The following is a 13,822-nucleotide window of genomic DNA, read 5'->3' as shown; positions in this document are numbered from 1 at the left end:
TACAGGCTCAGACAGGCTGTGGACCTGTATTCTCTCAGCAGAAGCTGGTCCAGGAGCAAAAGCAGAGTGAGAGGTGCTGAAGGTTCAGATGTCTCAGCTTCACATCTCATTAGGGGAGAGAGAATGCCTGTACTGGGCAGCTACAGTGTGTGTATTTGGGCCTCACAAGGGAAGGGCAGAAAACTGACTTCAGTTTTTAATTTGCTTTTAAATTATTGGTCATTCCCATGTCTACAAGAGGCACCTGGCACAGGCCATCTCAGCATGTCCTCCAGCTCACCAAAGTGGTGGAGCTGTAAGAAAGCCAGATGAAAGTTCAGGACAGCCCCAAGCCAGGCACAGCGCGTATGAAGCTGGGCTGGATTTCTTGCTCTGCAGGGCTGCTGTGGGAGGGGAGCAGCATCCCTCCTCCCCCAGGCCTGACTCAGCACATCCAAATGTTCTACAAATGCTCCCATCATATCCCAGACACACTTCTGACAGTCCTTGACATACTCCCAGGGGCTGCAGTAGTCCCTTTGCTGCAGGATAGACAGAAGCATTTGGTGTGCTAAGTCATGTCAGCAGAAGGCTGCTTTCCACCCTCTTTCTGCTGACAGAGCAGTGGAAGAGCTGGGCTGTGGCACGAACAGCCCTGCTGCTGCTGCTGCTGCTGCTGCAAATGAAGAAGAGAGTGAAGAAATGTTAGTACCACATTTAGCTTTATTGAAATTGAACAAATACCTTTTTTTAATAAACCTTTTTACAGCAAGTGTAAAATTTTAATGTTTTACTCATCTTATGTTACAGGTTGTCTTCTTCCATGTAAGCAAAAATACCACCTTTTTTTTCCTCTTTTTAAAATTTTTTTTTAAATTTTCTACTTTCAAACATGTAGCAAGGATTTGAATAATGTAGATCCGGCACCAAAAAGTAACAGGTTCTGAAAATCACAGTACAGTTTTAAAATTCTTAGGTTAATTAATGATATTTAAAATGATAGCCACTTTGAGTAAAGATATAAATTAGAGGTCTGTAAACAAGTTGTGTTTACCTATAGAGCTATTGACTGCAGCTACAATGAGAGCGATAATAGAAACTCAATGCTAAACTGAGCTACACCTTTGAGGAAACAAGTTCTTACTAAGTAGTGTGGTACAGGGTAGCACAATAGGTAAAATACAGTTTGGCACCTCAAGTTGCATGTAAAATCAGCAGAAATAAAATGAAGTAAGTGCACTGTCTCCCAACAGAAATAAACCAGGCAGTTTCACTGGTTTTGGAGTGTCAACTATCAAATAAATCACATGACACACAAGTTCAACCCCAAAATTACAATTCTAGTAAAGCAAGATAATATTAAAATGCACACCCACAAGGATAGTAAAGTATAAATATTTTTTTCCTTTTTTTTCCCTCTCCCTTATCAGTAGAAATAATTTACAACCCACAAAAGGACTCCTTGGTGAAACCACTACCTACAGATATGATCATGGAATGTAGCTCAGTAGACTTGTTTCAAATAGAAAGGCAACATTATCCTGAAAAATTTTGGTCCTCTTATAACTCACTGTACTGTAGCCACCACAGTCTCTTGATAGATGTTTTAGGAGAATTGTTTTCTGATTCTCTTTTGTTCTGAAAGGTAATATCTTGGTGATAAAGCTGAGTATAATTTGGCCCCAATTTTAGATGTCTTGTTGATGCTGAATCTGGAAGAACACACTAGGAGTACATAGGGGGAACCTCCTGCCTGGTCTCACGGCATATTTTGTCATGGAATCACTTTTCCTTCTACACTTCTTTTCCTCTTTGCTAATTTTTTCTCCAGTGTTCTGGGGGAGTGAGGAAGAAACCTTTAGTCCATATGACAGAATGACATTTTGCTGTTTATTTACATGTGGATCACTTTGGCTAAGAAGTCCTGGCAAACCAGAGCTGCCTATTTCTTGTGAATGTCCTCATGCCGTATAATTTTGTATGTAATCCAGTAAAAGATGTTGAAAATGAGGAAGGCGAGTGGGAACGCAGCACGGGATATTGTATCAATCCTTTTTGCACGGTCAACAAACTTCTTTTTGATGGAATCTGAATCCTTTGGTGGTGCTGGAGTTGGGTTGGGTGGTGTAGTCTTGACTGCTGTGCCATCTTTGACCTGGAGGCAGTGGCCCATGCCATAGCCACTGAAATTGAATCGGCTGTCACGAGCAACTTCATCTTCCTGCAGGATAAGAGGACAAATAAGACACACAATCACCTGTCTATTGAGCATACCATGCTGTTGAGTAGTTGAGGTGCACCCCTCCAAAGCACCTCAGCAAATTACCTGGTTACACAATGATACAAAGTCTGGGTTTTAAAGACAAACAAGAAGTTAAAACCCACATTAAAAATATGTGGAAATCAGGTGACTTCTGATGTTTGTGAATCCGAGCTTTAATTTTTCTAACTATGTCTAAAACAAGTGCCCTGAGTAGTCAGCTGTATCCCAGCCCTGTAGGGAAGAGATTTGACTCCACAGTTTTATATTGCTCTCCTTGAACTTTCTGTGGGGAGGACACAGGGTCATGTTGGTAGCAGGGTGAATTGAGTGACCCAGAGATCCAGGGGCCCAAGCTCATGTCAGTGGGTTTCCACTGCTCAGCCTCTCAGCAGCCTCACAGCTCCATCTCAGACCTATGAAACAAGGGCAGATCATGGTCCCTGGGCACTTGGATTTAGTGCTTGCTGGGAGCCAGGTGCTGGAGCACAAGCTAATGTAGCATCACCCTGCAGAAATCCATTCTCTCTTGTCTGAGTGGATGATATTTGTTTTTGGAGAGGTGAGTAACTACCACTGAACTTTATCACTATAATAACTGTGTGATGAAAGGCTTGTGACTGTGCTGGTAAATTCTCCCTGATGTTTCTCCTGTCTGATAGAACAATAATACACAAGTTTACAGTAGCTGGCAGCTCTCCATGAAGGATTCAAAACCAACAGACAAAGCAGCTCTATTCTTTTTCATTCCAGCAGGGATGAATTGTAAGTTCAGGAGCTTGTTCTAGTTAAAGACCTGTTATTTGACTGACAGATGCTTCACTGTTGACTGAAAATAACCATTTCTTGGGTTGATAAGGAGCCCAATCCCTCATGGAGGTATTTAATAACCTCATATCTCTTAGCAAACCAGAGCCTTCTGAACTTAACAGAAAATCAAAAACTGCAAGAAAAAAAGGCATCACAGCAGCAAGATATTGAATAATGAGTATATTGGCTGAACTTGAGGGTGGGAAGGGAGGATAATTTGCACCTATTCAGGATGTAAATCACTGCTCCTTCACAGAGGAACCTCTTTCAATAACAGCATTTTTCTCTCTCCTCAGCTCCAGGACTGGAATTGAATATAACACCCAACTTGCTGTCCTTACCTTGGAGCTGACACGCAAAGGGGAATAAACAGTAGTGTGATTCAAGGCTACCAAATGAGAAATAGTCCCTCTGACTGCTCATGGCATTGAATGCTTATGGAAGGAGGATAGGCAGTAAACAGTGCTCTGGAGACCCTGTCACTCCAGCATGAAGGTCTATTCCACAGTGTATCCATAAGCAGGTGGAAAATTGCATCATTGCAAGGCTGTTTGAGCACTTATCCAGGGCTTACAACCTTTCCATTTCAAAAGTTCACCATCATTAAGAAAAAGGATGGTCCTCTCCTTTTTCAATTTTATGTATTTGCAGTTTGCAGTACCTCTGTGAAAACACTGCTTGTCCTAGTGATTATAAGCATGTAAAATGTTTTTAAAGATGAACCCACTGAGACCTAAGTTCTGGATAGCCCTATTAGGCAAGGCTTCTCTGGCATGACTTAATGACTTAATAACACTGCCAAGTCCCCCAGTAATACAGGGAGATGCCTTCCTCTCAGTGTTTTTCATTTTACTGAGTTTGAAGGATGAAATGCATGCCCAGGACATGAGAGGTGATTAAAAAGGGTAACAGATTTTCAGCAGCTGTGTTGCCATATGTAGTTCATTCATTTTTAAAAAATTTAATTTCTGTTGCTCCTGTGAGATCTGTGGGAAGAATAAAAAGTACTGAGCTCAACATCAGCTTGGAGAGTCCTGACTTCCACTGTGCCCTGGTGGATCACAGCTTTGTCACATGGGGCTGAGCAATTCATCTTCAATGTCACAGCCTTCATTTTGAGCTTATGCTGTAGCAACCTGAGTGGGAGACCATCTGACATTAGGGACAGGGATGTTTAAATCAAATCATTTTAGTTATTCAGCACCCAGCCCTCTCCATAAGGATCCTCTTATGTCCCAATGGGTTTTAGAGCCCTGCTTTTCCAACCCAGACAGTTGTAGGTGCCATTTCTTTCTCACACAAGCCAGAGGGAAGCATGTTCAGTACCCACGTTGGTTTTTTATTTAGGACTGCAGCAGATGGGATTTACCCGGGGTACAAGAGGTAAAGCATTCACCTGGGGTATGAGGGTATGAGTGAAAACCTCAGAGGTCAGTTTCCCTCTCTGCTTGAACATATTTTAATGATTTTAATCTCCTTCTCCCTAATAGATCTCTGGATGGGTTTGTTACTGTTTTCCCAACATTGAGCTATTTGATGGCTAAAAAAAAAAAAAGAGGTGTTTATGTAGGGTTTTTTTAACCTTTATCAGAAAAAAACCTTTTTCAAAGACTAAATAAATGGATTAGGAGACCAACATTGTCTTGCTATACCCACTTGTTACTGTGCCTGATATTATGCACTTACACAAACACAGCACTTGAGATACCACCCAGGCTGTGGCTGTTGGGATTTTTAAGTGCCACCAGAAGCAAGGAAAGCCAGAGCCCTTACAGCCCCACCTCCAGCCCTGGAGATGCCACAGCTCCATAACCACCATGGGATTTTTAACAGGAAAATCCCTCGGGAGCCAAAGGAGCTTTGCAGCCTGGCCTGTGCCTGCACTCTGAGCACTGCCAGGACTCACAGGCAGGACCTGACCCCATCAGAGTCTCCCACCTGAGCAAACATCACCTGAAGGACCTCAGGGGGTGAGAACTCTGCCCTTTCCCATGAAAGTGGCCAACAGTGTTGAAAGTTAACCATGAAATCCTGGAGATATGAGGACCCACATGTCTGTGATAAGGGGATACTTTTGCCAGGAGACTGCAGAAGTGGGCTGGTGTCCTTTTGGGCCTCTGAGCCCCTAAACTGGTTCCACCCACAATGAAGGAGAGGGCACAGAAAGGTTTTCTCCTCGCTGCTGAGGGGACCTGGGGAATCAGCCCAGGTGCTGGAAATTCATTGTCGACCCTGCTTGTGGGTTAGCTCACCCTGGGGTGGATCACACCAAAAATCTTTCATCCCAGAGAAATCTGCCCCACTGGGGACTGCTGCCACACCCTGCCATCATGAGCCATGTGGGGATACCTGGCCTCAGCAACAATAAAACCCACAGTGTGATTTACTTCAGCATTATGGATGCAGTTAAAAAAATCTGTCTCTAAACCACCATAATCCTATGACAAAACTACAGCTTGACATTTCAGATAATATTCCAACATCCTGTTACATATAAAGGACTTGGGGGAATATTCACAGAGAAAGAAAAACAAATTTATACACTATACACAAAAGGATAAAGAACCTTTTTAAAATTATAATTCAAAATGGGAGAAGAAGAACTGACCTTAAGTGCTTTCCCTTAAGTAGTGGACATGTCTTCCTTTGACCTAGAGGTGAACTGCTGCACAGCTTACCTTGGGTACCCCCTGCTGGGGCTCCAAAATCACTCTTCATTCTCAAGGTCCCACTGAGTTCAGACCCTCTGACATATCTACCATGGACACCCATCCACTGACAGTCTTCAACCTGCTCTCTAGCTTAGTCACTGCTAAAGTAGTCCAAGTGACTTCTCAAACATCTCTGTCATTTTTTTTTATCAGACTACACTTGAAACATATTAATTTTAAATGGTACAGAATCTCACTTGCATAAATCCCAGATATTTATGTGTTTAAAAATTTTAAAACCAAAATCAAAGAGCAGCTGGAAGGTGCTGGACATCAACTGGAGTGGCAGAATCCACTGCCATTGAAGTTACTAACTTTATCTTTCTAAAAGGATGTGAAGTTAGGTGTTACATAAAACAAAGTCACAACTCCATCTGTCCTTGATTAAGGCACAGGGGAAAGGGTCACAAACTAGGATGAGAAACATAGAATAAATTAATAGCAAGAGGAAAGTGTTCTTTTGATACTTTTCTTTCAGATGTTCAGACTCTGAATATTTTAGAAGAATTATCAATTGAAAGCTGATTATATTTCCTGAGATTTGGACAATAACATTCTATAGATGCTTTTTCGACAACATAAATTTATGACTATTGTCTTAAGATGTCATAACGAACAGGCTTAGATATTGGCTTTAAACAATTTTCATTAAACAAGAATTACATATTTTTCTCATTTTTAATTACCCTTTATGAATTTAGTGATTTTTTGTGCTTTACAAATTGATGGCATTAAATCCTCTTGATTTAGTTTTACAGTAAGCAACATATAAATGGGGGTAATACTTCTGAAATGGTTTTCTTTTTTCATTTTTGTAAAGCTTTTATTTCTACTCCATCAGGGCTATAATGTATTTCATACTACCACTTTCACACCAAAGCAATCAGAAATAGGAAAAACACTTTAGAAAATCTAGCCCATTCAATGCCTTCCATGTTCAGCTTTCTGTACAATGCATTTTGAAGTGCTTTGTCTCCACCACTTTAAAATGCTTATTGTCAGCATTGACTAAGTTTTAACAATGAGGAAAATGAGAGAGAGGCTGGCTTCAAACAGTGTATTTAATTTTCTCTCTGATGTGACTTATTCTTTTAATTTTGCCACTCTTTTTCCAACATATGGTGGAAAAACTATTTAAAATACTATCTGGTTTAATTAAATTTCAAGGACATGGATTATTAATTTTAGGTATAGGATAGAGAACACCAGAGAAACTTTCCTTTCGGTATTCATAAGCACAAAGTTGGAAGCCCAGAATCAATTCAGACTTGAATGCAAAATGGAATCATTAGGGAGTGGACACCAAAATATCTTTGGAGATTTCATTCTTAAATCATCTTTATGACTTTGAGACACCTCCCATCTCTCATAGTTTACATAATTCATGGTGTGGGTTTGCAGGCAGTCATGCTTACATGGTTTCAGTTCTCTGGAGTCAGTGAGCATGTGGACGAAGACAGTTCAGCTGAGAAGCACATTTGGACTTTCAAATCCCCTTTGGTTCCTCACAGAAACCTCTTACAAAATTCAATTCAATTTAATTCAGTTGTGAGGAGATGAGAAGGAAGGTCCTTTCACAGATTAACTGTTTAAAAGGCAGTAATGGAGTTTAGGAGTAAGTGATCGATTTCATAACTGGGGGATGCACTGTAGGGGATCTCTAAGAATCTGTGTGAGAAGCACTCAGAAGGAACTGAGTTATAAATAAGCTGGGACAAAGGTTCCCAAGGGGGGGTACACAGGTGAAACAGGATATTCAAAGCAGACAAAGTTAAGCCAGGATTTCCAGAATGATTCTAAAAGATGAGCGACTAAGTAACAAAATAGCAGTAAATGAAATACAGAGTTGATAAGGGCAAGGTAATGCATTGCAGAAGATAACCATAATTACACATAGATGGTAGTGGCCTCAAAATGTTGTTGCTTTTCCTTGTTTGTGAGTTTGGGAAATTACTCTGACATTAGTCTTCTGCTAAACAGCAGTCAGGAAATGGGCAAACAAACAGAAAATGCCATTCTGCCATTTTATCTACTCACAGAGCATTCAGGTTTTGGACGTTAGAGGTATTTCTGGCCACTAAATCCTACCCAAGACATAGCAGAAGTAGATAAAATGCAAAGAGAAGCTGCAAGGATGGCAAAGGCCTTTTATTTTGCATAAGGAAGAAGAAAAGAGATGAGATCTCCTCATCTTAGAAAAGCTATGTTTGGAAATGATACCACAGGATGCTAACAAGCTTCTCTGATTTCTTACAGACTGAAAAGCTCTGGATGTCACCTATGCCAGATGTCATTCCCACTCCTTCTTAATCCAGACTTCAGAGGAGCAGAAGGTGATGTAAAATTGTCACCTTCTCACTTCAATCCTGCCCAAACTATAGACCAAATACTTTCCAGAATTTGGTTTAAATATATTTTTTTCTAAATATTCACCAAGATGTTTAATCAAAACTCTAAACAGTCTCTGACTAATCTTACTGCAAGATGACATTCCATCAGGACCCATCATCCTGCATGTGACAGTGGTGTTCACCCTGTTCCTGCCTCTCTTAGCAGTGATTTTTCTGCTCACTGAGGTTTGCTTTGCTCTCATTTGAACCCTTGTGCCTTATGGAGTCTAAGTAAAACAGACCTTGTATTATAAATAGGCATTTTAATTAATGGATGTGAAATTGGTCATTGTTGTCTTTGGTGAGGGTTTCCAATGCACAAATTTAGGCTTGTTTTGGAAACCTGTGTTTAGTAGTATGTTCTGTCTCCAATAAACAGCAAAAAAGTCTCTGAAGCATGAGTGATTTACTTACACAGTCTGTAAGAACAGCAAGTGAACTGTTGTTAATGCAATAATGAAATGGTAGTTAATGCAGCTTCGCCCTTTTCAAGTAGGAATTGAACATTATCCAACTGAAAGAGTAACATAATTTAAACATGTTGTGAGCAAAAATATTTTCCTGCCCTGAAATATCTATAAGTAGAATAAAAAATTTTCAAAAATTACTTTAATATTAAAGATTATACAGTTGGTAAGGATGAGTGATTTGCTAGAAAAAAAAAAAAAAACCAGAAAGCTTTAAAGCTTTTTCTTCAGTAAAGAATGGCTTCTGTCTGTAAATTTTGCAAACACAATTAATGAAAATTTCTTATTCAAATTCAAGTTTTATATCTAATATAATGAATATTTTCATTTTAGGGGAGGGAGAACCAGATGAACTACTGTTTTGCAAAGCACCATAAATGTTATGATAGAGTCATTCCTCCTAAAACACCAGTAGATTGATTCCTGACACAGTCTTGGTTGCTTGTTTCCTTTTATTTTAAATGAAAATTGTGCCTTAAAATATTCAGATACAGTTATTTGTGAGTCGTACAGGTATAATTTGACTGGATATTAAATTCTCTCAGGACAGTAAAGTCTGGAGACTTGACTGCTCTTGGATAAGTTCTGCCAGTCTCTCTCCAAAGAAAGAAGAGGCTGGCCGCTTTATCAGTGGGAATGGCACATTATTCTGTTTTACATCAGACAAATACATGTTGGTGACCTAGATTTGAAGGATAATCTGCTCTGACCATAAATCTGTTGGATAAAGGGCAACTGACTTCTGCTCATTCTGTCTGCATGCAAGGCTGAGTAAAATGCAAAGCTGGTGTTTAAATATGTGACTATTTCAGCTAGAACATGAAATAGCTGTTAATGGGCACATCAATATAAAGCAAGACTACATCAGCTAAAATTTTATAAGATCAAAAACCTGAAACACCAATGGAACTGTACCTAAAATTCACTTAGTCCATTTTCTCTTGCTTTCTGCAATATGTCTACATCAGGAGAGATGAGCGGACTCTTACCTTCCTCCTTTCAGCAGTGTTCAAGCCTGAGCCTCAGACTCCAGTTCCCTCCCTCCCTGAAACCTGCTGCAGGGTCAATATCACAGGACAAGGGCACAGGGTGTCCCCAGGTGGGTGACAGGCATGGGGGAACTGCCACAGCAACATGTGGGACACCCCTGCCCAAATACCCCAGTCACAAATATCTGAGCTACCCTCTACACAGGACTTTTCCCATCAGGTTCTCTGGTCCTTTTCTCAAAGCAGATTTAAATACATTGGGGAGGATTATTTTTATCACACCTTTGTGAAATTTATCAGTGTTCTCTTCTTTAACTGTATTTATTCTAGGAGACTTTGCTAGACCGCTCCTGTGCCCTGGCCATGCCATCTCAGAGTACCTCATTAGTCTGTCAGTCATAATTAAAAAATAAATAAATGTGCACACAGGGCCCATAAACAGCACTCATGATTGGATTCCTGCAGGTTACCCTCTAGAACAATACATTGCTGGGATGTTTCATGGCTCAGGTTTTGATTGTCTCATCCTTGGGGTGATGCGCAGCCCACCTGCAGCACTGTCCCTGCCTGGGCCAGGGTGGGGATGAAGTGCTGGGGCCTGAGCCATCCCCATCCCTTGCTGAGGTCTCCTGCTCGGTGCCAGGAAGGGGCACAGGAAGAGGACAGGCAAAGAGAAGGAAGAGGAAAGGGTTTTTTTCCTTTCTGGTAGCACACTCTCACCTTCAAGCCATTTTCTTCAACAAACACCCAGAATGAACCCCAGCAAATGCAGGCAGAGTTTAGCAGGGCTTTCTCAGACATTCATGCATTTAATTCATGCAAATACTGAACAAAATGAATTAAATATTGCAAATTGCATTAATAATTTAAATTCTGTAGCTAAAAATAGTCAAGAATATTTGAATAATCTTAAAGTGTTCACATGTAAATTTTATAAATTTAGTCGGGGGAGGCTGTGGAGGGTATTTTGTTTCTTTCACTGTTTTTGGTTTTGGGTGTTTTTTGTTCCTGAAGTTGGATAAGCCTTTCTTTTCCAGTTATCAGTTCTTAATACCAGGCTTCCAATAAATAATGTTTTGGGGTTGGTTTCATTTCCTTATCTTCTATTACACAAGTTACCCTTTCTGGCTTTCCATATCATTTATTTCTTGTTTTTAGTCAAGATCTCCATCTGGATTTCTCTAGCTATTCTTGTACAAGCCAAAAGCATCATTGGCTTAAAAAAAAAAAATTGCCAGATATCTGCGCTTCAAACTTGCTTCCAAAATAAATTGTTGCATCTTAGAAAGATCTTGACTGTTTGAATGTATTAGATATTTACTACACTTATAGACTTCTGTATTTTTATTTTTTATTTGCTTCTGTGAGGGTTACTCTATAAAATTCTGGTGTTATTTATTCTCAGGAAAATAAACATTCATCACTAGGTAAAAATCAATGACACTCAATGCCACAGCAACTTGACAGTGCAATCTCTACATGGAATTGTTGAGGTGTTTTTTTCTCATCTGATAAGTAATAAGTCCACAAATTCTAGAAGGTCATTGGAAGTATGCATAAAATGGAAATTAAATAATATTTCATTTTAAATGGGTTTGATAGTTTTTCTTTTACTGTGCATTACACACACAGACACACACACAGTCTGCATGCACCCATCCATGGAGATAGATGAACCTGCATATAGGTGTGGGCAACTATTTAATCTAGTCCTCTAATATATTTCCTGAAGGCATTAGCTAGTGGCAAGTTCACCTAGTGAGAACATTTTTATTCTATTTTAAGATTAAGGACCACTCTCCTGAGAATTTATTAATTATTAATTTTTAATAACTTCTCAAAATGCTAACTTTACACTAGCTTTTCCCCTGCAGTAGTTCTGAGGAGCAAGAATACAGATCACACAGGCAATGGCCATTAAACCTTCCCAATCCTCTCTGCCCATAATAGGCTCTTTGGTGGGATGCTGACATTTTTCCAGGAGGACCATCTGGCCAGGCCAGTAACTAAGCAACAGATCTCCTGGTGATGGCCTTTTATTACTTGGCAAAAGTGATACAAGGATAACCTGAAACAAGAGATTTAACGGTGTAAGAGAGAAGCCAGTACTGAGGTACAAACACATGAAATGTGGAAGCATGGCTGTAGCACTGGAAAAGGTATTCTTGGGAGAAGATCTCAGATGCTTGTCTGAACTCAAGTTTTGTTCAAGAATATCAAGGAAAACAGGAAAATAAATGCCTGGTTAATTTACCTAAAAGACAGCTCACAAGGATAACACAAAAGTAAAGGTTTGCTATGATAGCAGCCTTCCTGAGACATGTATGTTGTATGTTACATCTATCATGTCCTGGAGTAATTCTAAAACAGTGTTTGCAGTGCCAGAGCTCTGGAGAAGCCTGTCATGAGGTGCATGGAAGAGGTCAGGACTCACTGTGACTGCCTACACCCTCCTGACCTCGAGGTTCCACTGCTGAGAAGGGATGGCACCAGTGCCAGGATGATATTCGGGAAACATTCCAATAAGCCGAGGAACAAAGCAAAGCAGGAGCACCCTGAGAGACAGGGAGCTCTGGCAGCTCAGATTTCCACTTCACTGAACATCCAAGAGCTCCATAAGTACCAGGCAGGAGAAGACAAGAGGTGTTTGGTGACAACCTACGTTCTGTACAGTAGGATATCACACACACTGAACAGTCAGAATGAGTGGGCATTAAACTGATTTGTTGTCCTCTGAGCTGGAAACATGGATGGGGTCTTTGAATGGGGTCTAATGTGAAACACAGGCAATTTAATATCTACTCTTGGTCCTTTGCTTTCCTGTCTCCTTATTTCTGCAACTGTCTCTTCTCTTTTAAACTCCTTTTTAACTTTTTTTTTTCTCTGACACATTTTGCCTCCCAGATCTGATTTTGCCTACCTCCTCTTTGATGCTTTTATCCTCACTGTTTTCCTTTTATGTGGCCCATACCTTCTGCTCGCAAAATTCAGTTCCTTCCTTAGGTCCTATCTGCTGTGGCCCCTTCTGCTCCTAGCAGCTAAATTATCTTCCTCCAAAGAAAAGGCAAAAAGGCAAGCCATAAAAGTAGAACTCCACCTTGTCAAGACCATCTCTAAACTGAGAGGTGTTACTCTATGTTTTAAGAATAGGCAGGAATTAGATTTTGTTTTCTTTTGTTGATGTTGGGTTTGTTTGTTTTGTTGATGTTGTTGTTTGTTTGTTTTGTTTTGATGTTGGGTTTGTTTGTTTGTTTTTTTGCTTGCTTGTTTTTAATTAAAATAATCTGCTTTTGGAAATCCACAGAGTTGATAAGTGCTCAAAGAGTTTACAGTACCATAAAGCATTTTGAAATGTGATGCTTCTCATTTGATCTACTGCTCATGACACACAGCCTGTCCCACTGCTGGCAGGGAAAGCTGAGGATCACCAATTGCATGGGTCCATGCAGCAATCTGTGACTGTGTTCTGACCAACCAGAATATGCAACAGGAACCTTTGGGAGGCTTTGGAAAATGATCACAAGTGCTGCAAAACCAGCAAATGGAATTTTGTTTTTATTCTAAGTTTAAAGCTCAGTAAAAAGGGTTGTTGTTTGTGCATAGCACATGTTCTAGTCTACTGAAAACTGAGTAATGTGGTAGTATATGCAAATAGTAAGAGATTAAAGACTTGGCATGCTCTGGAATACTCCAATGACATGTCCAATCACAGCAGTACCATCTGCTTTTCCTTATATGTGCTAAATTTATAACACTCTGCTAATTTCTGTAAAAGTTTACTCACCAGTTTCAGGAAATTACACTTAACAGAATGCAATATTTGGGTTTTGTGACTTATTGTTAGTAAACAGTTTGTAAAAGCCTCTTCAGTTACTCATCTTTTAGACAAAGGACTTTGGAAATCAATAACATTGATTATGATTCTTAACCCTGAAGGAATGGCAGTAATTTGCAATTCAAATGTTAATTCCCTAAGTTTTTGCTCCCACTCAAATTTTGACAGACCCAAAGGCAATTAGACTTTCACCTTGGACTTGGAAACCAGTAAAATGCAAGTCTGGTATTGTACAGCTAAATTAAAATTAATTCCTTCTGTTTGGAGTGGAATTTTTAGCAGGTTGCTTAACTGTAACTTCTCTTCAGGCAGTGATCAGTTTAACCCAGTATTGACTGCACAGTATTGGCAATATCCCCCTCATAATTGCTCACTGACACT

General features: G+C 40.0%; 1 protein-coding gene across 1 annotated transcript in view; it reads right to left on the bottom strand.

The window, feature by feature from the left end:
• Window positions 1-727: 727 nt before the first annotated feature.
• Window positions 728-13,822, bottom strand: part of GLRA2 (glycine receptor alpha 2) — a 119,178-nt gene continuing 106,083 nt past the window's right edge. Inside the window, exon 9 of the mRNA XM_059494037.1 lies at window positions 728-2,200. Within this exon, the coding sequence (XP_059350020.1) occupies window positions 1,922-2,200 (279 nt within the window). The 3' untranslated portion in view covers window positions 728-1,921. The remainder of the gene's footprint in view (window positions 2,201-13,822) is intronic.

Source organism: Ammospiza nelsoni, chromosome 2, assembly GCF_027579445.1.
Source record: "Ammospiza nelsoni isolate bAmmNel1 chromosome 2, bAmmNel1.pri, whole genome shotgun sequence".
In the NCBI taxonomy this organism is placed as follows: Eukaryota; Metazoa; Chordata; class Aves; order Passeriformes; family Passerellidae; genus Ammospiza; species Ammospiza nelsoni.
Note: the sequence above shows the minus strand (reverse complement) of the source record. Positions and strands in the feature narration are given on the sequence as shown.